Genomic DNA, 26861 nt, shown 5'->3' with positions numbered 1-26861 from the left:
TTCAGGATTACCTTAGCGGAGAGCAGGTTAATAACCATGTACTAATCAGCTGATTATTTCACCTGTGCTCCAGTTCAGATGATATCAAAATCTGGCCTGAATGATTTAAGAACCCTTTTGGGTTTCATATCCCTTTAACTCAGAGCTATAAATGCGCTCCTGCACTGATCCAGCAATCTCTGTGTAGCATGTTGCAGGGTAAACGTTCTGGATCCTTCAGAGTGCACTCTACCCACACATGTGGGTAAAAAAAAATATTCTCAGAGTAAACTTATAGAAGAAGTGAGCAAAATATACAATTATATTATATTTTTATTTGTATCTACTGCACATAATTACAAGTGGAGTATAAAAATATTAGCGCTATTGTGCTCTAATACCACTAAAGCGCAATCAATATTGCTTTTATTTTTGTGCTCGTATATACGCTTGGGCAATAGTCTAGAACACGCTAATATCTGCATGTCAGATAACTTATAATACCAGATCATACGTTATTCTTTGCATGAGGTCATACAAAAGATAACACCAGGGGTCAAGTCCAACAAACAAACAAAAAGTGTGGGAACTCACCAAGACTTCCACCCCCTAAAAAAAAATCAATATTGTTTTATACACACACACTGTATTTATATGTATATAATCTATACACTTTGGTTAATAAAAGCAAATTAAAACCAATAAAGGGTTGAATGGTTGCCTTTGAGCCCGAGACTTCTCTGTCACAGAGTCTCACCCACTTAAGGTGCAATAGTCCTATTTCTGCTGAGGGGAGCTAAATAATCCCAGAGCAAGCCACACAGAAATGTAAACACCATGTGTTCCACATAGTGCAGGGTGATCACATAGCAGGACTGCTGACAGGCTTGCATTTAGTGTATAGTAGGAAGTGTTACTGCCCATTACTAGAGGATCTCACTATCCCCTCTAACCAGACTGTGCTCCAGTTCCTCCCAGCAGCAGCAGCAGTGTTTACTGAAGTGTTTTTGTTCTCTGTCCAGGGGGAAATTAGTTCCACCTGCAAAAATAGTGCAAGAACTCCGTTCCCATTGGACTTGACCCCTGGATAACACACCCTGTGCTATCGACTTCACTCAACTTGTAATCTAGCCCCTAATGGTGAATTAATTTTTTTGTTTAATGCCACATTAATTAATTATATTTTTAATAAAATAACTGTTTGCTAGATTTTAGCTGCTTCTAGTTATTTTACGGTTTCCCCTTTAATACAAATGAGTGAGCAGCGACAGGCTATGTGAGAAGTTCTGCTACCTACGTGCGCAGACTGCCGCGCCCTACCTTGGCTGGCCAGTGTCGTCTGTTGTTAAGGTGAGGTTTTCCATCTCCTCATTATTCAGCCCAAGCTCGGTGCCATAGCTCTGCTGTACCAGTTGCCAAAATTCCCTCTTGGTCAGGGTCTGAAAAAAATAAAGTACAAGTTACAGATAAATCCCAGCATGCAGTTTTTTTCTGTGTAAATGACCAGGATCGCTTTACATCTCCGTCTAAGATGCAAACTGCAATAAGAGAATATAGAAGATGCATTTCTTGCAATAGACTTGAGTAATGCAATAGGTATTCATTTTAAAAGGGACGTCAAAATTAAACCTTCAATGTTCTGATAGAGCATGTTATTTTAAGAGACTTTTCAACTTCAGTTATTAAATTTACTTCATTCTCTTGGCATCCTTTGTTGAAACAGATACCTAGGTATGCTTAGGGGATAACACTATACTACTAGTGGCTCACTGGTGATTACACATGTATGCTAGGGATTAGCATTCGGCAGTTTCGTTCACTGTGGCTGCTTTCGATATTTGGCTCTTTTCGGAGCCGAATATCCTCTTGTGCAAGTGAAACACAGTAAAATCTGTGCAAATCTGCATCTTAGTGCGTTTCACGGGCACAAGAGGATATTCAGCTCCGAAAAAAAAAACAGAATACCAAAAGCAACTGCCTACTTCCGCTTCTGGCGGTGAACGAAACTGCCTAAGGCTCATATATGCCTCTTGTCATTGGCTCCCCAGCTGTGCTTAGCTTGATCACAGTAGTGCACTGTAGCTCTGCAGCGGACTTTGTATGTTTAACCCCTTTGCACCAAACAATTGTGCAGGAACAAAATGCTCTAACACATAGCAATGTTATGTCTTTTTAAAGGTAAAGATAACCAAAACACAGACTAAAACAGGAACAGTGGAATAAACACGACGTAATGCACTGTTTAATGTAAAATACTCATTTTCCAAAGCAAAGATATTAAATCATTCAGGAAAAGTCCATAATTGCCCAGTTTCCAACCAAGTCAAGAACAGGGATATTTGTTAAACCATGAAACCTGTAGTTTCGGCACACCACACTCTGCAGCTTCAGTATACGCATACCGCACTCTGCAGCATACCGCACTCTGCAGCATACCGCACTCTGCAGCTGCAGCTTCAGCGTACTGCACTCTGTAGCTTCAGCGTACTGCACTCTGTAGCTTCAGCGTACTGCACTCTGTAGCTTCAGCGTACTGCACTCTGTAGCTTCAGCGTACTGCACTCTGTAGCTTCAGCGTACTGCACTCTGTAGCTTCAGCGTACTGCACTCTGTAGCTTCAGCGTACTGCACTCTGTAGCTTCAGCGTACTGCACTCTGTAGCTTCAGCGTACTGCACTGTGTAGCTTCAGCGTACTGCACTCTGTAGCTTCAGCGTACTGCACTCTGTAGCTTCAGCGTACTGCACTCTGTAGCTTCAGCGTACTGCACTCTGTAGCTTCAGCGTACTGCACTGTGTAGCTTCAGCGTACTGCACTGTGTAGCTTCAGCGTACTGCACTGTGTAGCTTAAGCGTACTGCACTGTGTAGCTTAAGTGTACTGCACTGTGTAGCTTCAGTGTACTTCAGCGTACTGCACTGTGTAGCTTCAGTATAAGTATACTGCACTGTGTAGCTTCAGCGTACTGCACTGTGTAGCTTCAGCGTACTGCACTGTGTAGCTTCAGCGTACTGCACTGTGTAGCTTCAGCGTACTGCACTGTGTAGCTTCAGCGTACTGCACTGTGTAGCTTCAGCGTACTGCACTGTGTAGCTTCAGCGTACTGCACTGTGTAGCTTCAGCGTACTGCACTGTGTAGCTTCAGCGTACTGCACTGTGTAGCTTCAGTATAAGTATACTGCACTGTGTAGCTTCAGCGTACTGCACTGTGTAGCTTCAGCGTACTGCACTTCTGTGAGACAGACCTCCTTGTTTTGTTGATTAATAACACAAAGCAAGAAGTAGAGAGATTTACATTAATGTTACAAAACACAAAAGTTTGTGAAAATATTTTGATTGGTTACTACAAAATACACACTAACTATTAGTTTCAAATTGCAACACCGATGATATTTGTTTAACTTTAAACTGATCCTGGCACTACAGAAATTGATATCTTATTGCTAGAGGAAAATTAAAAGGGGGGACAATTCAGCTAACTGGAAATCAGGGCTGGACTGGAAATAAAAAGCAGCCCTGGAAAATTTGGAGACCAGCCCTATTTTCTGCTTTCCAGCCCCAGCAGCCCACCGGGAAATCTCCTGGTACCCTGGTAGGCCAATCGAGCCTTGCTGGAAATATATTTTCAAAAGGTTCTTTCATTGTCACAGGATGTTATATCATATTTATCTATACAAAGGTTACAGTTAAAAACCAAGTAATCTACCCTTCAGAAAGTAGCACAAAACAATTACAGACTGCAAAAAGATAATACAAACATACTTTAAGATTAAAACAAGCAAAACATGTTATGCCCCATTTTTCAAATTTTTTTGAAAGTGGTTTAGATTCTAGCTTTGTCTGCCAGTTTTTTCATACTGTAGAAATCTAAATAAAAAAAATCAGCACAGTCATATTTGATTTTAAAAATAGAAAATAACAGACAAACAGAACTTATGCGAGTTAGAATACAGGGACACAGTAAACAGTAAAATACATTATTGTCAATTGTTCCTGATAGACGCTGAAAATCCGATTCAAATAAATTTGTTACTTTGCAGAAAGTTCATAATGGAATTATACAAATCTATTGCCACATATATCTATATATCTACTGACTATCATGGCTGTTTTGTTACCCAAGATATTTAATGAAGCTTCTGTTAAACAAAGTGTTTCCTTCTAAAATGTTAAAAGTACACGTGGCCACTATCGTTGACTCAGGTTAAGGTTCAAAATAACACTAGAATTATACACTTATATCTTAACTACAATACCAAGCCAAGTTTGTTACAGAACCTGGAAGCATGTAAACCTTATATATTGATCAAACTCCTCTGGGGAATCTGTGCAACATTTTAAAACCATAAGGCAATAAAAGATTAACTTGGGCATTCTTGGAGGAAGTTATATGGAAATTCTGTTTTAAAAGTAAATTAGTATATAACAATGCCATTTTATTCTGCTCTTTTTTGTAGATTATAGAGTTTTTATTATTTTCTATCAACAATGGCCCTAGACAGGTGTGCCCCCTGTCTTTTTTGCACTAACAATGGAACCAATAAAAGTAGCAATTAGCAAAATGTGATAAAAGGGAGGAAAAACCCCTCTGTGATGTTGTTATATATATATATATATATATATATATATATATATATATATATATATATATATATATATATATATATATATATATATATATATATATATATATATATATATATATATATATATATATATATATATATATATATATATATATATATATATATATAGGCACCCACTCAAGTAGTTCATGTGGGTTGATAAAACATTTATTGTATTTTAATGTCATACTGGGGACTTTCACCGACTGCAATTATCAGTGATGCTGGTCTTGATTTCAATAGATAAAATAATAAAAAGTGCCATATACTCATACATTTCAAAGGCTGGTTAATTTGTACATTTATTTCATACCAGCTCGGCAAAAGGAGGGACCACTTTTTATTAATGCTTATAATCAAAAAGATTTATAAAGAGAATGCTGAGAGTGAGAACAGACTCAGAGCATCAACCTTCTGAATGAAAAAGGTAAATTGGATGATGTGCGAGCAAGAAATCCTAAAGTTCTTAAAGGGATATAATAGTCAAAACGTAAAATGTCCTGGTTCAGATAGAAAATGCAATTATAAAAAAAACTTTCCAATTTACTTCTATTCTCTAAATTTACTTTGTTCTCTTGGTACCTTATGTTGAAAAGCATACCTAGGTAGGCTCAGCAGCAGCAATGCACTACTGGGAGCTAGCAGGTGATTGGTGGCTATACACATAGACCTCATTGGATCACCAGATTTGGCCAGCTAGCTCCCAGTAGTGCATTGCTGTTCTGCAGGTGACTAAGTGATTAGCATATTTGCAGAGGCTAAATCATAGTTCTATGCAAGCAATAGAGCAATAATAAAATGATCTAACCGTTTAAGAGATGTGAAGTATAAGTTCAAACTACACTGGTTACTTGCAGCCGATTGAACCACAATTAAGTTACTCGCAATAACCCATTGGGCCTTCTTCATATGTGGTTCCCAGTAAGCGCAACACATGTTCTGCTTCCCTGGTGTATTCATCCCAACCCAGTTATGTAAAAGAAACAGGCGGAACCGTAACATCACTATCAGGAATACAGTATCTTTACTGCGTGACCCAGAAACATCATGCAACAAAAATAACTTTAGAAGACCAGTGAATGACTCATTTTGGGAGAGTTTTAGATCTATTTATCTAATATACAGACAGACACAGACAGACACCTTTAAATGCTTCTCAATAAGAAAACACTAATATGATGTGAGCAGCAATTTTAACCCTTTCACAGAAGAGTCATTTTGTCTACATCGAAACAACAAATTGAAATCCCGCAATCGTGCACATGATCGCAAGATTTCAATGATGGGATTGGGTCATGGGGGCACCCCTATGAAGCTAGGCACGCCCTTCAAACTGCGCCGTTGGCTTAAGGACAGCCAAATGGCTCGGCTGTTCTATTCCGTCCTAACATCGCTAAAGCCCGGCACGGTAAGGACGGAACAGAACGCTGCAACGGCGTTAAAAGGTTAAATAGATTTTTGTAATTTATGCATAGGAAATAATTCAATGCATAGCAATAGATCTGTATACAAAATAACGGTTTTGTTTTAAATGACAGGAAAAGCAGACAAATAGATAATTAAAGTGCAACGATTCATTTAATATTTTATGTGGAATGAAATGTTGACTTTTCTATAAAAAGGTTTAGCTCACATAGCAGAGAGCAGAAGTGTTACCTTTTTGTAGTTTTTTTGCACAGTTTAAAAGTTCAATAACAAATATGAGCTCCAAGATGGCGGCTCCCAGTGTGAAGATGCAGCGCTTCATTAACTGATACTGGTAAGGGGGTAAATAAGAGAATGACTGAGGAAAAGCAATGACATAGTAACTACTAACCAACTACTGTAGTTGTACTCTCTGTAAAGGGACAGTCTAGTCAAAATTAAGCTTTCATGATTCAGATAAGGCATGGTGTTGTAAACAACTTCCAATTTACTTTTATCATCAAACTTGCTTTGTTCTCTTGGTTTTCTTTGTGAAAAGCTAAACCTAGGTTTTATTTAAAAATAGCCACATTTGTTTGCAAAGTGGGTACTCGCAGAGAGCTGCCAGTACCCAAAATGGTGGCAAATAGTGGGGGGATCCTTCACAGCAGAATAAAATAAATAAATTTAAAAAATCTTTTATTTTAGTACTGGCAGATTTTCTGCCAGTACTTAAGATGGCAAAGACAATTGTGGGGTGGGGGAGGGAAAAGAGCTGTTTTGGGAGGGATTAGGGGGTGGGATCTGTCAGGTGGGAGGCTGGTCTCTACACTAAAGCTAAAATTAACCCTTCAAGCTCCCTACAAGCTACCTAATTAACCCTGTCACTGCTGGGCATAATACAACTGTGGTGCGCAGCGGCATTTAGCGGCCTTCTAATTACCAAAAAGCAAAGCCAAAGCCATATAAGTCTGCTATTTCTGAACAAAGGGGGTCCAAGAGAAGCATTTACAACCATTTGTGCCAGAATTGCACAAGCTGTTGGTAAATCATTTCAGTGAGAAACCCAAAGTTAGTAAAAAAAGTTAAAGGGATACTGAACCCAATTTGTTTCTTTCATGATTCAGATAGATCATGCAATTTTAAGCAACTTTCTAATTTACTTCTATTATCAATTTTACTTTCTATTATCAATTTTTTTTTGGGGGGGGATTTGTTTTTATTTAGATTAGGGATGGGCAGAAAAAGAGCTAAATGCCCTTTTCAGGGCAATGGGTAGTTTAGGTTTTTTAGTGTTAGGTTCTTTTATTTGGGGGGGGTTTGGTGGGTGGGGGGTTACTGTTAGGGGGGGGCTTTGTGTATTTTCTTGAAAAAGAGCTGATTATCTTAGGACAATGCCCTGCAAAAAGCCCTTTTAATGGCTACTGGGTGTGTTTATTTTGGGGGGTCTTTTTTATTTTCATAGAGATTAGGTTTAATTTTGTTAAATTTGGTAATTTGATTTTTATTTTCTATAATGTTAGCCTTTTTTATTTTTTGTAAACTTAGTATTTTGTAACTTTAGAATATATTAGTTTAGGAAATTTGGGTTTATTTAATGGGGTATTAGGTTAGGGGTTGTTAGGTTAAAGGGACAGTATACACTCATTTTCATATAACTGCATGTAATAGACACTACTATAAATAATAATATGCACAGATACTAATATAAAAATCCAGTATAAAACCGTTTAAAAACTTACTTAGAAGCTTCCAGTTTAGCTCTGTTTAAAAGGTTATTGGAACACCCACTGCATGTGGGAAATAGCAGACCCTCCCCCTTCCTTTGCATATGAACAGACCCTTTACACAAACAGAAGCAAGCTGGAGTAGGTATATTTTGGTATTCTCCTAAAACTTTGGGGCTTGGTTAGGAGTCTGAAAATCAGAGCAATGTAATTTAAAAATAAGCAAAACTATCCATTAAAAAAAAAACAAAAAAAAACTTTATGGTCTATATAAATAAATCATTTACAAAACATTTATACAAAGAAAAAACAAGTGTAGAATGTCCCTTTAAGGGGTGTTAGGTTAGTGTACTGTACTTAGTTATTTAAATAGTTATTTGCGTTGTGGGTTTTGGCGGTTTAAAGGGTTAATAGGGTAAATAGGTTAATTGCAATGTAGGGGTTTTGCGGTTTAGGGGTTAATATGGTAAATAGGTTCATTGCAATGTAGGGGTTTTGTGGTTTAGGGGTAAATAGGTTTATTGCGATGTATGGGTTTTGCAGTTTAGGGGTTAATAGGGTAAATAGGTTTATTGCGATGTAGGGGTTTTGTGGTTTAGGGGTTAATAGGGTTATTGCGATGTAGGGGTTTTGCGGTTTAGGGGTTAATAGGTTTGTTGTGATGTAGGGGTTTAGGGGTTAATAGGGTAAATACGTTTATTGCGATGTGGGGGTTTTGTGGTTTAGGGGTTAATAGGTTTATTGCGATGTAGTCATTTTGCGGTTTAGGGGTTAATAGGGTAAATAGGTTTATTGCGATGTGGGGCTTTTGCAGTTTAGGGGTTAATAGGGTAATTAGGTTTATTGCGATGTGGGGGTTTAGGGGTTAATAGGGTAATTAGGTGTATTGCGATGTGGGTGGTTGACGGTTAAGGGGTTATTCATTTTAGTTTTACTTGCGATTTTTTGGGGGATGGCGGAAATATAGGTAAAGAACTGTTAGGTTTATTATTGGGAGGCGGCTCAGTCTACACATTATTTATACAGTCACAATGCATATAGTGACTGTATAAATAATGTAGACACTGACATTTTTATTAATGCTTATTTTTTCTGTGTCAGTGTCTACATTATTGATACAGTATAAATTATGTGTGGGCGGAGTTACGGAAATTGCCGATCGCAACTTCCGAAAATATTTTACGGGGATAGGAATTAACATATACGTCAGTGTCAATCAAACACTGCACGTGTTGTTTCTACATCTGTAGTTTAAAAAATAATTAGACTGCCTTCTAGGCAGGCCTATCGACTAGTATCTAATAAAAGACAGCAGCTGCTTTTTTGTTTTACAATAGTGTATTTTGTAGAACGTGTATTTTTTGGAACTGACGGTTTTTGTTAAAGGGAGAGTCTAGTCAAAATTAAACTTTGATGATTCAGATAGGGAATGTAATTTTAAACAACTTTCCAATTTACTTTTATCATCAAATTTGTTTTGATCTCTTGATATTCTTTGCTGAAAGCTTAACCTAGGTAGGCTCAAAATTATTTCTAAACTGTTAAAAACCGCCTCTCATCTCTTAGTGCATTTTGACACTTTTTCACAGTTAGACAGTGCTAGTTCATGTGTGACATATAGATAACATTGTGCTCACTCTCATGGGAGTTATTTAAGAGTCAGCACTTATTGGCTAAAATGCAAGTCTGTCAAAAGAACTGAGATAAGGGGCCAGTCTGCAGAGGCTTAGATACAAGGTACTCACAGAGGTAAAAAGTATATTAATATAACTGTGTTGGTTATGCAAAACTGAGGAATGGGTAATAAAGGGATTATCTATCTTTTTAAACAATAGTAGACTTTCCCTTTAACATTGTATTTTTAGTTGCTACACTGTAATATATGTATTTAGTTCCGATATGGTGACCGTACTGTAAAAAACATCTTCTATATAAATAACATGCTTGTTAGTGAGGCCGCAATATTAGTGCGTAAACTTACTTTGCTACGTTTCTAATATTTCAAATTGCACTGTACCAGATGTTTTCTATTTTAATAACTATTTCGCTATAGTGCTATTGTAATAAAATGAATCTAAGTAAGTTTACATAGTAGTGAATGGGTTAATATTGTGGCTGCACTATAACTAATACTTTATTAATATAAAACACATTTAGTTCTAATATCAGCACTGTACTAAAAACACACAGACTGGGAACCTGCTGAAATACAATTCTACTGGATGACTGCACTGTACCAAACACACACAGACTGGGAACCTGCTGAAATACAATTCTACTGGATGACTGTACCAAACACACAGAGACTGGGAACCTGCTGAAATACAATTCTACTGGATGACTGCACTGTACCAAAAACACACACAGACTGGGAACCTGCTGAAATACAATTCTACTGGATGACTGTACCAAACACACACAGACTGGGAACCTGCTGAAATACAATTCTACTGGATGACTGCACTGTACCAAACACACACAGACTGGGAACCTGCTGAAATACAATTCTACTGGATGACTGCACTGTACCAAACACACACAGACTGGGAACCTGCTGAAATACAATTCTACTGGATGACTGCACCAAACACACACAGACTGGGAACCTGCTGAAATACAATTCTACTGGATGACTGTACCAAACACACACAGACTGGGACCTGCTGAAATACAATTCTACTGGATGACTGCACTGTACCAAACACACACAGACTGGGAACCTGCTGAAATACAATTCTACTGGATGACTGCACTGTACCAAACACACACAGACTGGGACCTGATGAAATACAATTCTACTGGATGACTGCACTGTACCAAACACACACAGACTGGGAACCTGCTGAAATACAATTCTACTGGATGACTGCACTGTACCAAACACACACAGACTGGGACCTGATGAAATACAATTCTACTGGATGACTGCACTGTACCAAACACACACAGACTGGGACCTGATGAAATACAATTCTACTGGATGACTGCACTGTACCAAACACACACAGACTGGGAACCTGCTGAAATACAATTCTACTGGATGACTGCACTGTACCAAACACACACAGACTGGGACCTGCTGAAATACAATTCTACTGGATGACTGCACTGTACCAAACACACACAGACTGGGACCTGCTGAAATACAATTCTACTGGATGACTGCACTGTACCAAACACACACAGACTGGGAACCTGCTGAAATACAATTCTACTGGATGACTGCACCAAACACACACAGACTGGGAACCTGCTGAAATACAATTCTACTGGATGACTGTACCAAACACACACAGACTGGGACCTGCTGAAATACAATTCTACTGGATGACTGCACTGTACCAAACACACACAGACTGGGAACCTGCTGAAATACAATTCTACTGGATGACTGCACTGTACCAAACACACACAGACTGGGGACCTGATGAAATACAATTCTACTGGATGACTGCACTGTACCAAACACACACAGACTGGGACCTGATGAAATACAATTCTACTGGATGACTGCACTGTACCAAACACACACAGACTGGGGACCTGCTGAAATACAATTCTACTGGATGACTGCACCAAACACACACAGACTGGGAACCTGCTGAAATACAATTCTACTGGATGACTGCACTGTACCAAACACACACAGACTGGGACCTGCTGAAATACAATTCTACTGGATGACTGCACTGTACCAAACACACACAGACTGGGAACCTGCTGAAATACAATTCTACTGGATGACTGCACTGTACCAAACACACACAGACTGGGACCTGCTGAAATACAATTCTACTGGATGACTGCACTGTACCAAACACACACAGACTGGGAACCTGCTGAAATACAATTCTACTGGATGACTGCACTGTACCAAACACACACAGACTGGGACCTGATGAAATACAATTCTACTGGATGACTGCACTGTACCAAACACACACAGACTGGGAACCTGCTGAAATACAATTCTACTGGATGACTGCACTGTACCAAACACACACAGACTGGGACCTGCTGAAATACAATTCTACTGGATGACTGCACTGTACCAAACACACACAGACTGGGACCTGCTGAAATACAATTCTACTGGATGACTGCACTGTACCAAACACACACAGACTGGGACCTGCTGAAATACAATTCTACTGGATGACTGCACTGTACCAAACACACACAGACTGGGACCTGATGAAATACAATTCTACTGGATGACTGCACTGTACCAAACACACACAGACTGGGACCTGATGAAATACAATTCTACTGGATGACTGCACTGTACCAAACACACACAGACTGGGACCTGATGAAATACAATTCTACTGGATGACTGCACCAAACACACACAGACTGGGAACCTGCTGAAATACAATTCTACTGGATGACTGCACCAAACACACACAGACTGGGACCTGATGAAATACAATTCTACTGGATGACTGCACTGTACCAAACACACACAGACTGGGACCTGCTGAAATACAATTCTACTGGATGACTGCACTGTACCAAACACACACAGACTGGGACCTGCTGAAATACAATTCTACTGGATGACTGCACTGTACCAAACACACACAGACTGGGAACCTGCTGAAATACAATTCTACTGGATGACTGCACTGTACCAAACACACACAGACTGGGACCTGATGAAATACAATTCTACTGGATGACTGCACTGTACCAAACACACACAGACTGGGACCTGATGAAATACAATTCTACTGGATGACTGCACTGTACCAAACACACACAGACTGGGACCTGATGAAATACAATTCTACTGGATGACTGCACCAAACACACACAGACTGGGAACCTGCTGAAATACAATTCTACTGGATGACTGCACCAAACACACACAGACTGGGAACCTGCTGAAATACAATTCTACTGGATGACTGTACCAAACACACACAGACTGGGACCTGATGAAATACAATTCTACTGGATGACTGCACCAAACACACACAGACTGGGAACCTGCTGAAATACAATTCTACTGGATGACTGCACTGTACCAAACACACACAGACTGGGAACCTGCTGAAATACAATTCTACTGGATGACTGCACTGTACCAAACACACACAGACTGGGAACCTGCTGAAATACAATTCTACTGGATGACTGCACTGTACCAAACACACACAGACTGGGACCTGATGAAATACAATTCTACTGGATGACTGCACTGTACCAAACACACACAGACTGGGAACCTGCTGAAATACAATTCTACTGGATGACTGCACCAAACACACACAGACTGGGAACCTGCTGAAATACAATTCTACTGGATGACTGCACTGTACCAAACACACACAGACTGGGACCTGATGAAATACAATTCTACTGGATGACTGCACTGTACCAAACACACACAGACTGGGAACCTGATGAAATACAATTCTACTGGATGACTGCACTGTACCAAACACACACAGACTGGGACCTGATGAAATACAATTCTACTGGATGACTGCACTGTACCAAACACACACAGACTGGGACCTGATGAAATACAATTCTACTGGATGACTGCACTGTACCAAACACACACAGACTGGGACCTGATGAAATACAATTCTACTGGATGACTGCACTGTACCAAACACACACAGACTGGGACCTGATTAAATACAATTCTACTGGATGACTGCACTGTACCAAACACACAGACTGGGAACCTGCTGAAATACAATTCTACTGGATGACTGCACTGTACCAAACACACACAGACTGGGAACCTGCTGAAATACAATTCTACTGGATGACTGCACCAAACACACACAGACTGGGAACCTGCTGAAATACAATTCTACTGGATGACTGCACTGTACCAAACACACACAGACTGGGAACCTGCTGAAATACAATTCTACTGGATGACTGCACCAAACACACACAGACTGGGAACCTGCTGAAATACAATTCTACTGGATGACTGGAACATCCCATTTTCATGTCAAGTGGAAAAAAATAAAAACCCAAATTTCTTACATGATTTAAAGAGAGCATTCATTTTAAACAACTTTCAAATTATCTTCTATTATCCAATCTGTTTCATTCTCTTGGTATACTTTGTTGAAAAGGATACCTAGGTAGCCTCAAGAGCTGCAAATTGGTGGCGGCCCATATATACCTCATGTTATTGGCTTACCCATGTACACTGCTGTTTCTTCAACAAAGGATACCAAGATAATGAAGCAAATAAGATAATATAATTAAATAGGGAAGATGTTTAAAATTGTATTCTCTATCTGAATCCTGAAAAATGTGGGTTTAATGTCCCCTGAAGGATAATGTTTATGCTCAGATAGTCTTCAGGAGAATTTGCAGTCAAATCTTGTATGTTAGCCACTGCACTACACAGGTGACTGCACTACACAGGTGACTGCACTACACAGGTGACTGCACTACACAGGTGACTGCACTACACAGGTGACTGCACTACACAGGAGAGTAAAGTCATGATTCAGACAGAAAATGCTTTTTATTTTACATTAATTATTTAATTTGCTTTGTTCTCCTAATATCCTTCATTGAAAAGTATACACAGGTAGGCTCAGGAGCAACAGTACACTACTGGGATCTAGCTACTGATTGGTGGATGCACCTATACGCCCCTGGCCATTGGATCTCCCCATGTGATCAGCTAGCTTCCAGTAATGCATTGCTGCTCCTTCAACAAAGGATTCCAAGGGAAAGAAGATGATAGAAGTAAATGGGAAAGTTGTTTAGAATTGTATGTTTTATCTTAATCATGAAAATGTGGGGTCTCACGTGCCTTTAAAGGATCTTTACATTGTGGTACCTCATGGAAGTTTTACATATGCTGCATCATTGTCAGTGAAAATCATGAAAGATGAGCCTAGATCATCTGGTAAATATTTGAATGTTACGCTTATGGCCGTTAAAGAATATTCACATACAAATTTGACCAAGAACGTAATGATTTTGCCAACCACCCCTTGGACTAGAATCTGTTGTTAACGGATGACACTGAGGTTGAGTGCATAAATCATACATACACACACACACACACCCCTACACACACACCTACATACCTGCACGCACACACCTACATACCTGCACGTACACACATACCTACACGTACACACACCTACCTACACACACACACACATATACCTACACACACACATACATATACCTACACACACACATACATATACCTACACACACACCTACATACCTGCACGCACACACATACCTGCACGTACACACACCTACCTACACACACGCCTACATACCTGCACGCACACACATACCTACACGTACACACATACCTACACGTACACACACCTACCTACACACACACACACATACCTACACACACACACACCTACCTACACACACACACACATACCTACACACACCTACCTACACACACACACACCTACACACACACACACATACCTACACACACACACACACCTACCTACACACACACACACCTACATACCTGCACGCACACATACCTACACGTACACACACCTACCTACACACACACCTACCTACACACACACACACCTACACACACACACACATACCTACACGTACACACACCTACCTACACACACCTACACACACATACCTACACACACACACACCTACACACACACACACATACCTACACACACACACACACACCTACCTACACACACACACACACCTACATACCTGCACGCACACATACCTACACGTACACACACCTACCTACACACACACCTACCTACACACACACACACACACCTACACACACACACACATACCTACACGTACACACACCTACCTACACACACCTACACACACATACCTACACACACACACACCTACATACCTGCACGCACACATACCTACACACACACACATATACCTACACACACACACACATATACCTACACACACACCTACATACCTACACGTACACACACATACCTACACACACACCTACATACCTGCACGCACACATATACCTACACACACGCCTACATACCTGCACGCACACACACACACACATATACCTACACACACACCTACATACCTGCACGCACACACATACCTACACGTACACACACCTACCTACACACACACCTACATACCTGCACGCACACACATACCTACACGTACACACACATACCTACACACACACACACATATACCTACACACACACCTACACGTACACACACATACCTACACACACACCTACATACCTGCACGCACACATATACCTACACACACGCCTACATACCTGCACGCACACACACACACACATATACCTACACACACGCCTACATACCTGCACGCACACATACCTACACGCACACACACCTACCTACACACACACACACATACCTACACACACACACACATATACCTACACACACACACACCTACATACCTGCACGCACACACACACACACACATATACCTACACACACACACACCTACATACCTACACGCACACACACACACACACATATACCTACACACACACCTACATACCTGCACGCACACACATACCTACACGTACACACACCTACCTACACACACACACACATATACCTACACACACACCTACATACCTGCACGCACACATACCTACACGTCATGTGTGATGATTGCAGCCAATAATGTTCAAGCAACATTTCCAAAAAATGGACACTGGTCTAATATTCAATGAAGCTAACTTGATCATAGGAATTGTGGCTGTCAATTACACAGAGAAGACTTATTCATATCAAAACCAGAATATTTGGTTTTGAATAAAATATTCAAATAAATTCCATCAGAAGATATAACTTCTCTTGCGAAAGGATCAATATGTGAAAGGATCTCTGAAATAGCTACAGAAACAATGTCTCTACAGTCTCTTCTCTATGTTGATAATCCAGCCATAATCTGAAAAACATGAAATTAACAAATTAACATCCCTTTCACTCACTGATAATTCTTTTAAGGCTGCTAGAAGCAGAATATTGTCTGGCAGATTAAATAGCTGCACTCTGTTTTTCAAGACTTCCATAACTAAAAGACACCAGGATCTTTTGGAATGTATAAGGGGCTATTGAGAGGAAATTCAAATGGGAATAGAACATTATCTAATTTGCTTGTTCTCTTGGTATCCTTAGTTAAAAAGCACACCTAGGTAAGCTTCAAAGCAGCAATTCACTACTGGAAGCTCGGTGCTGATTGGTGGTTGCACATATATGCCTCTTGTCATTGGCTCAAACCTGATGTGTTAAGCTAATTTTCATGAGTACATTGCTGCACCGTCAACAAAGGATATTGAAAGAATTAAGCACTTTTAAAAACAGAATTGGAAAACTATGTTTTATCTGCTTTATGAAAGTAAAATGTTGGGTTTCATGCCCCTTTATATTGACAGAGACTAGACATGCCAATAAAGTTGTATAGATTCTATTGGGGAAAAAAGAGACTCCATCTTGGATTTCCTTTAAAAACCTGCTTGTTCTGTTGCTTTAAGGCTAAGGCAGGGCTCTGTGACCTCTTTCAGACTAAAGAAAAACCATCAGTGAGTAGGGGCCGTTGTGCTATAAACAAGAAGAAACTTCTATCTCTAATTGCTGTACTGGAAATCTGGGACTGACAAATCAATTTACTAGAAAATGGTAATTAAACTCCAAGGGATACAATTGTGAAATCCTAACAGCAACTACAGTGCCTATTCAGTCTTGACTCAGTTTGCCTGAAATACCGGGAATACCAGTCTGAGGTGACTGACAGATTAAGCATGATCCTGAATATCCAAATTCTTCCTAATAACTCCTACAAAATGACTGAGGTATCATTAAGTATGATTGCTAACCAGAAGCCACTTCCTCCTCCAAACTAGATCACCTGCTTTAGTATCTGAAGCCATCACATCTTTATAGAAATGAGATAGGAGGCACTTAAAAAACATATATCCTAAATAACTAACATACAATGCTTAGCTTGTTTCCCCAGACATTGGCTGAACATAATAAAAAGATCATCTAATCTGGCTACTATAGAATAATACTGGGGTGGAAAAACATAAGCAGACAAATGCGGTCATCAAGATCTGTTCATAACACAAATACAACCAGCCCCAACAGGCAAAAATGTACTCGGGCTCTGAAGGGTGCTCACGTGTGCAGTATAAGATATGCTACAGGAATACACATATATTGCAATAAACAGCTTCCATGTATGTACAGTAAACACATAATAAAATACTAATTAAGAGCCAAGTACCCACAAGGCGAAGCAGAGCCGATGAAAACTGGAAAACAAATGATGGGATGTGAGGCTGGAAGTGCATTGTTCAGGGATATCATAACAGCTATGGGGAAAATTAAAGTCCATGAATAGTACAAATTAATAACAGCTTTATTTTCTAGCATGTGAGTCATACAAACTCCTAGTCAAGTAATTAGATTACAGCACAGATGGGAAAAAGCAATAAGTTAATAGAGAGCCAGCACTTTAGTGAATTGAGACTCGAGCAGAAAATACAATTTGCCAAACAGAGTAGCCAATGTGACTAAAGAACCACCATTCCGAAGCCACTGATCCGATAGCTTTTTCATGTTTAGCTACATCACACCCTAGCCAGCCCACAAATGTATCATTCCTGCTGGCCAGCGTCTTTGCAGTCATATGCCAACGTACATATCAGCTGTTATCACGTACGCTTTTGTGGTCATTTGGCATTATACTTTCATGAATTATTTTGTTTCCTTTTCATGTAACAAAACTGTGGACTTTTAAATTCCCTTTAATTGATATTTAGCTACGGAGGCTGCCATGTTGAAACCTGTTCTGCTGAGTACAATTAGAAATAAAGTGTGCAAATAACAGCTGTGTGTAGAATATAGCAATGTTATAGCAAATGGGCTTTAAACCCTGATATATATATATATATATATATATATATATACACATACACACACATACATACCTTAAAGGCATAGTAAACTTAATTTTTTTTCTTTCATAATTTTGATAGACCACCAATTTTAAGCAACTTTCTAATTTACTCCTATTATCATTTTTTCTTAGTTCTCTTGGTATCTTTATTTGAAAAGTGGAAATGTAAGCTTAGCAGCCGGCCTATTTTTCATTCAGCACCCTGGGTAGCACTTGCCGATTGGTGGCTACATTAAGCCACCAACCAGCAAGCGCTACCCAGGCATTGAACCAAATATGGGTTGGCTCCTAAGCTTACATTCCTGCTTTTCAAATAAAGATACCAAAAGAACAAAGAAAATGTGATAACAGGAGTAAATTAGAAAGTTGCTTAAAATTGCTGCTTTATCTGAATCATGAAAGAACAAATTTGGGTTCCATGTCCCTTTAACATTGCTATAGTACACTATGTTATTGTTTGCACACTTCACCAGTTTTATCTATACTTATCCGCAACATAATAAATCAGATAGGGAAACCTAGATTTTCAACAAGGCAGCAACAATTGCTTCATAGCAACTAAAAGCACTTTTATAGAAACTAAAATGCCACCTTCTATATGCGATATTGCAACACACAAATATCTGTGCAAATCCACTAATAATCCAGCACCAAAAAGAGCCAAATGCCGCCGCCGCTGCTGCTATATTCAGCATTTGTTTCTAGAGCGAATGCCCAATTCTGAAAAATGCAGATACATATTGTAAATTCTTTATTATGTAGAAATGTGTGTGTGTATATACTGTGAATAAATGTGTGTGTATATACTGTGAATAAATGTGTGTGTGTATATACTGTGAATAAATGTGTGTGTGTATATACTGTGTGTGTGTATATACTGTGTGTGTGTATATACTGTGAATAAATGTGTGTGTGTATATACTGTGTGTGTGTGTATATACTGTGTGTGTGTGTATATACTGTGTGTGTGTGTATATACTGTGTGTGTGTGTATATATACTGTGTGTGTGTGTATATATACTGTGTGTGTGTGTATATACTGTGAATAAATGTGTGTGTGTATATACTGTGTGTGTGTGTGTGTATATACTGTGTGTGTGTGTATATACTGTGTGTGTGTATATACTGTGAATAAATGTGTGTGTGTATATACTGTGTGTGTGTGTGTATATATACTGTGTGTGTGTATATACTGTGAATAAATGTGTGTGTGTATATACTGTGAATAAATGTGTGTGTGTATATACTGTGAATAAATGTATGTGCATATATATTGTGTGTGTGTATATACTGTGAATAAATGTGTGTGTGTGTATACTGTGAATAAATGTGTGTGTGTATATACTGTGAATAAATGTGTGTGTGTATATACTGTGAATAAATGTATGTGCATATATATTGTGTGTGTGTATATACTGTGAATAAATGTGTGTGTGTGTATATACTGTGTGTGTGTATATACTTTGAATAAATGTGTGTGTATATACTGTGAATAAATGTGTGTGTGTATATACTGTGAATAAATGTGTGTGTGTATATACTGTGAATAAATGTATGTGTGTATATACTGTGAATAAATGTATGTGTGTATATACTGTGAATAAATGTGTGTGTGTGTGTATATACTGTGAATAAATGTGTGTGTGTGTATATACTGTGAATAAATGTATGTGTGTATATATTGTGTGTGTGTATATACTGTGAATAAATGTGTGTGTATATACTGTGAATAAATGTGTGTGTGTATATACTGTGAATAAATGTGTGTGTGTATATACTGTGAATAAATGTGTGTGTGTATATACTGTGAATAAATGTATGTGCATATATATTGTGTGTGTGTATATACTGTGAATAAATGTGTGTGTGTATATACTGTGAATAAATGTGTGTGCATATATATTGTGTGTGTGTATATATACTGTGAATAAATGTGTGTGCATATATATTGTGTGTGTGTATATACTGTGAATAAATGTGTGTGTGTATATATACTGTGAATAAATGTATGTGTGTATATACTGTGAATAAATGTATGTGTGTATATACTGTGAATAAATGTATGTGTGTATATACTGTGAATAAATGTATGTGTGTATATACTGTGAATAAATGTATGTGCATATATATTGTGTGTGTATATATACTGTGAATAAATGTATGTGTGTATATACTGTGAATAAATGTATGTGTGTATATACTGTGAATAAATGTATGTGTGTATATACTGTGAATAAATGTATGTGTGTATATACTGTGAATAAATGTATGTGTGTATATACTGTGAATAAATGTATGTGCATATATATTGTGTGTGTGTGTATAGTACATATGTTTGTGTGTGTAAATACTGTAAAATAAATGTGTGTGCATATATATTGTGTGTGTGTATATTGTACATATACATGGTATAAGTGTGTATATATTGTGCGTGTGATACATATATGTTATACAAGCAGACCCACACATAAGCTGTCCCTTACACACAGTGTCACATACTGTTGGTTAAACACAAGTTATAAGACTCACATAGTGCAGTTTGGAGGGTCCAGCAGTTCTACATGTCTCTGTAAAGTCGTATCACTAGCTGTCCTTTGGCTTCTGGGTTTGCTACTTGTTCCAGTAAGTATTATAGTAACAACCAACTCTGAACATTTCTCTTATTTTGACTTCCTAGTACAAGCTGCCTATAAGGCTTCCCTGCCAAACTGGAAGTGTGCTTGTGATTCAGCTACACCCACAATCACGCCCACTGCACAGGTGAGCTGGCTCTTAAAGTCACAGAACCCTGATGTTCTGTAGAGCTCACGCTTTAGTTGCTTTATCTGACCAGCATCTCAGCTTTGGGGATAAGAAGTGATACAACAGAATGGCAAAACCAGAGGAATAGGGAGTAAGGCAGATTCACATAAACAATGTATTGCTAAATAAATACCCAAGTAACCCTGGCTGGTTTATGGCCTTTAGAGAACTGTGTTGTACATTAGGGATAACGTTTACTATTTCTATAAATGCAAATGAACATAAAGTGCAAAAGGAATGTGCTCTAAAGCATTGTATTATTGCACTATTATTAATAACTGCATATAACTGTATGTTTATAAACTCTTGCAAAGAGCAGCAGTGTGCTACTAGGAGCTAGTGAGTCAATGACAAGAGGCACATGTGTAGCCACCAGTCAGCAGCTAGCTCCCAGTAGTGCGTTTCTGCTCCTTAGCCTACCTAGGTATATTTTTCAACAAACGATAACAAGAGAATGCAGTACATTTGATAACAGTAATAAATTGAAAACACTTTAAAAATTGTGAGCACTGTCTGAATCATGAAAGTTAAATTTTGACTTCCATGTCTCTTTAATACAATAGCAAACAATGGTTGATGTAATATCAACACTTGCATATTTGTCTCAAGAAAAAAATATTTTCCCATAGAGAAATATTATTATGGTACTATAAGTTGTTTCCTTCAGATGATGTGGACATGTGACAATTGCCACATCTCCTCCTCCAGTCAAACACAAAGGCATTCTGAAACACGGGGTGCATTTTCAAATCAACCAATAGCTATTATGACCATGGATTTGAGTGAAATCAGCCAACAGGAGTTATGGGGGGTGCAATGGTAGGGGTTTAGGGGGTTAGGTGCTGTGGAGGTTTAGTAAGGAATATAAATGTTGTGGGTAGTTGTGGTTTTGTGGTTTTAGGTGTGTTTGGGGTTCAGTGCAGCCAGTGGGAGGTCTGACAATAAGAGGTTAAGTGTTCTGGGGTTTGTAGTCAGGTGCAATAGGTAGGTTCAGTGGTTAGGGTTTTTTTATACAGTGGGAGGATCCTGGTTAGAAAGGTTAGGTGTGTTGGGAGGCTTGGTGGTTAGGAAATGAATTAGGTAGGTGCTCATGGATAAGGGAGGTTAGGTTAGGTATTTAAATGCTTTGGGGGTTAGGAGAGGTGGGGTTTAGGTGGTTAGGGAAGTGTGGTAGAGGTTAGCAGTTGGGGGGGTTGTAGTTAAGTCCCATTGGAAAGAACAAAAGTTGTGGCAAGGGGATGACCATGGGCATTCCAGGGCGTTCTAGAGGGGTGGCCGGGTTTTTTAACCTACACCTTCACCAGCATGGATAATTCATAAGACGCTATTTGCTCAGTGAAGTATTTTGTCTCATAGTCACATCTCACTATTTAGGCAGCTGACAAGTTTGTCTTGTTTTATTTTTCTTTATCTCTCCTTGAATGTTAGAATGTTTCTTGTTTGTTAATGTTAGAGTGGGTTGTTTTATAGAGTTTTTTGTTCTGTAACGTTCTGAAGGTGCGTTTGTGATGCCGCTTATTTTCACAGTGGATCCTGATCTATGCACTGAGAATTTAACATATACCAGACAGATATGACTCCATTGGTTATTATGGAGAATGACTTACAACTCGCGGATGTGATGTGGGCTAGGTACAATTCTTTATAAAGTCCACAATTTTCAAGTTGCATTGTTGGGGTGAGTCTTTTCCACGAGGTATAAATTTCATGAATGGGTTTTATTGACTCTAAACTACCGCCAATGTGATCATTTCTACAGAAAGCACCACAATCTCCTCCCACATATTCACACATAGGCCTGATCTTGGCTACAACTGAGCAAGAAATCTGTATTTATTATCTGTTTCATGTCACAAGAACATCTGCTTTGCCAGTTCCAGAGATAGATGATTTTATGTTCATAGTCTGTAGCTCATATGTGGCTGAGTGATAGGGTGTAAAACCGTGTAAGCACCACTGTAAATGCTGGCACAGTACAACATGAAATTTGATGGACTTTTCAGGTTTTATATGTGTCTAAAAAGTACATTTTATACAAACACAAGGGATTAAATGGGTTAAAACATAGATAAAGTCACCAGTCATGTTCAGCTATAGACCTTTGTAGGGTTAAACACAAGCACCTTGATAACAATCTTTCTGATATTGGCTGCCAATAACAAGGTTTCACCTTATACAACAAAGGGCTAGATTACAAGTAAAGCACAAAAATATTAGCGCTATTGCACACAAACATAGCTCAAGTTAAATCAATATCGCTCCTATTCTTGCACTCATGTGTAAACATTTTCCACTTGAAAAATGGGGAGAGGGACTTAGGGCTGCCGTGCTATCCAGCCTCCAGATGTTAGTTTGGCTTTTGCTCGAGCGCTAGCCTTAAAGGGATAGTAAACCCCCAAAATTGTATTGTTTAAAAAGAAAGCTAATCCCTTTATTTACCATTCCCCAGTTTTGCATAACCAACACTGTTATAGAAATATACTTTTTACCTCTGTGATTACCTTGTATCTAAAGCTTCTGCCGACTGCCTCCTTATCTCAGATCTTATGACAGACTTGCATTTCAGGCAATTAGTGCTGACTCTTAGAATAACTTCACGTGCGTGAGCACAGTGTTATCTATATGAAACACATGAACTAACGCCCTCTAGCTGTGAAATACTGTCAAATGCATTTAGATGAGAGGCGGCCTTCAAGGGCTTAAAAAACATAATTTATGCTTACCTGATATATTCCTTTCTTCTGTAGTGTGATCAGTCCACGGGTCATCATTACTTCTGGGATATTACTCCTCCCCAACAGGAAGTGCAAGAGGATTCACCCAGCAGAGCTGCATATAGCTCCTCCCCTCTACGTCACTCCCAGTCATTCGACCAAGGACCAACGAGAAAGGAGAAACCAAGGGTGTAGTGGTGACTGGAGTATAATTTAAAAAATATTTACCTGCCTTAAAAAACAGGGCGGGCCGTGGACTGATCACACTACAGAAGAAAGGAATTTATCAGGTAAGCATAAATTATGTTTTCTTCTGTTAAGTGTGATCAGTCCACGGGTCATCATTACTTCTGGGATACCAATACCAAAGCAAAAGTACACGGATGACGGGAGGGATAGGCAGGCTCTTTATACAGAAGGAACCACTGCCTGAAGAACCTTTCTCCCAAAAATAGCCTCCGAGGAAGCAAAAGTGTCAAATTTGTAAAATTTGGAAAAAGTATGAAGCGAAGACCAAGTTGCAGCCTTGCAAATCTGTTCAACAGAGGCCTCATTCTTAAAGGCCCAAGTGGAAGCCACAGCTCTAGTAGAATGAGCTGTAATTCTTTCAGGAGGCTGCTGTCCAGCAGTCTCATAGGCTAAACGAATTATGCTACGAAGCCAAAAAGAAAGAGAGGTAGCAGAAGCCTTTTGACCTCTCCTCTGACCAGAGTAAACGACAAACAGGGAAGACGTTTGTCGAAATTCCTTAGTTGCCTGTAAGTAAAACTTTAGGGCACGAACTACATCCAGATTGTGCAGAAGACGTTCCTTCTTTGAAGAAGGATTTGGACACAAAGAAGGAACAACAATCTCTTGATTGATATTCCTGTTAGTGACTACCTTAGGTAAGAACCCAGGTTTAGTGCGCAGAACTACCTTATCCGAATGAAAAATCAAATAAGGAGAATCACAATGTAAGGCCGATAACTCAGAGACTCTTCGAGCCGAGGAAATAGCCATTAAAAATAGAACTTTCCAAGATAACAACTTTATATCAATGGAATGGAGGGGTTCAAACGGAACACCCTGTAAAACGTTAAGAACAAGGTTTAAACTCCATGGCGGAGCAACAGTTTTAAACACAGGCTTAATCCTGGCCAAAGCCTGACAAAAAGCCTGAACGTCTGGCACTTCTGACAGACGTTTGTGTAACAGAATGGACAGAGCTGAGATCTGTCCCTTTAATGAACTAGCAGATAAACCCTTTTCTAAACCTTCTTGTAGAAAAGACAATATCCTAGGAATCCTAACCTTACTCCAAGAGTAACCTTTGGATTCACACCAATATAGGTATTTACGCCATATCTTATGGTAAATCTTTCTGGTAACAGGCTTCCTAGCCTGTATTAAGGTGTCAATAACTGACTCAGAAAACCCACGTCTTGATAAAATCAAACGTTCAATTTCCAAGCAGTCAGCTTCAGAGAAGTTAGATTTTGATGTTTGAAGGGACCCTGTATCAGGAGATCCTGTTTCAGAGGTAGAGACCAAGGTGGACAGGATGACATGTCCACCAGGTCTGCATACCAAGTCCTGCGTGGCCATGCAGGTGCTATTAGAATCACTGATGCTCTCTCCTGTTTGATTCTGGCAATCAATCGAGGAAGCATCGGGAAGGGTGGAAACACATAAGCCATCGTGAAGTCCCAAGGTGCTGTCAGGGCATCTATTAGGACTGCTCCTGGGTCCCTGGATCTGGACCCGTAACGAGGAAGCTTGGCGTTCTGTCGAGACGCCATGAGATCTATCTCTGGTTTGCCCCAACGTCGAAGTATTTGGGCAAAGACCTCCGGATGAAGTTCCCACTCCCCCGGATGGAAAGTCTGACGACTTAAGAAATCCGCCTCCCAGTTCTCCACTCCCGGGATGTGGATTGCTGACAGGTGGCAAGAGTGAGACTCTGCCCAGCGAACTATCTTTGCTACTTCCATCATTGCTAGGGAGCTCCTTGTCCCTCCCTGATGGTTGATGTAAGCTACAGTCGTGATGTTGTCCGACTGAAACCTGATGAACCCCCGAGTTGTCAACTGGGGCCAAGCCAGGAGGGCATTGAGAACTGCTCTCAATTCCAGAATGTTTATTGGCAGGAGACTCTCCTCCTGACTCCATTGTCCCTGAGCCTTCAGAGAATTCCAGACGGCACCCCAACCTAGAAGGCTGGCGTCTGTTGTTACAATTGTCCAGTCTGGTCTGCTGAATGGCATCCCCCTGGACAGATGTGGCCGAGAAAGCCACCATAGAAGAGAATTTCTGGTCTCTTGATCCAGATTCAGAGAAGGGGACAAGTCTGAGTAATCCCCATTCCACTGACTTAGCATGCATAGTTGCAGTGGTCTGAGGTGTAAGCGAGCAAATGGCACTATGTCCATTGCCGCTACCATTAAGCCGATTACCTCCATGCATTGAGCCACTGACGGGTGTTGAATGGAATGAAGGGTGCGGCAAGCACTTTGAAGTCTTGTTAACCTGTCCTCTGTCAGGTAAATCTTCATTTCTACAGAATCTATAAGAGTTCCCAGGAAAGGAACTCTTGTGAGTGGAACGAGTGAACTTTTCTTTTCGTTCACCTTCCATCCATGTGACCTTAGAAAAGCCAGTACCAACTCTGTATGAGACTTGGCA

General features: G+C 39.5%; 1 protein-coding gene across 1 annotated transcript in view; it reads right to left on the bottom strand.

The window, feature by feature from the left end:
- The window catches only part of GRAMD1C (GRAM domain containing 1C), a 455805-nt gene that overhangs the window by 64644 nt on the left and 364300 nt on the right, over positions 1–26861 (bottom strand). The window contains exon 7 of the mRNA XM_053705832.1: positions 1300–1418. Within this exon, the coding sequence (XP_053561807.1) occupies positions 1300–1418 (119 nt within the window). The remainder of the gene's footprint in view (positions 1–1299; positions 1419–26861) is intronic.

This window comes from Bombina bombina, chromosome 3 (assembly GCF_027579735.1).
Source record: "Bombina bombina isolate aBomBom1 chromosome 3, aBomBom1.pri, whole genome shotgun sequence".
Taxonomy (NCBI): Eukaryota; Metazoa; Chordata; class Amphibia; order Anura; family Bombinatoridae; genus Bombina; species Bombina bombina.
The sequence above is the reverse complement of the archived record's forward strand: the minus strand, read 5'-3'. Positions and strand labels throughout refer to the sequence as shown.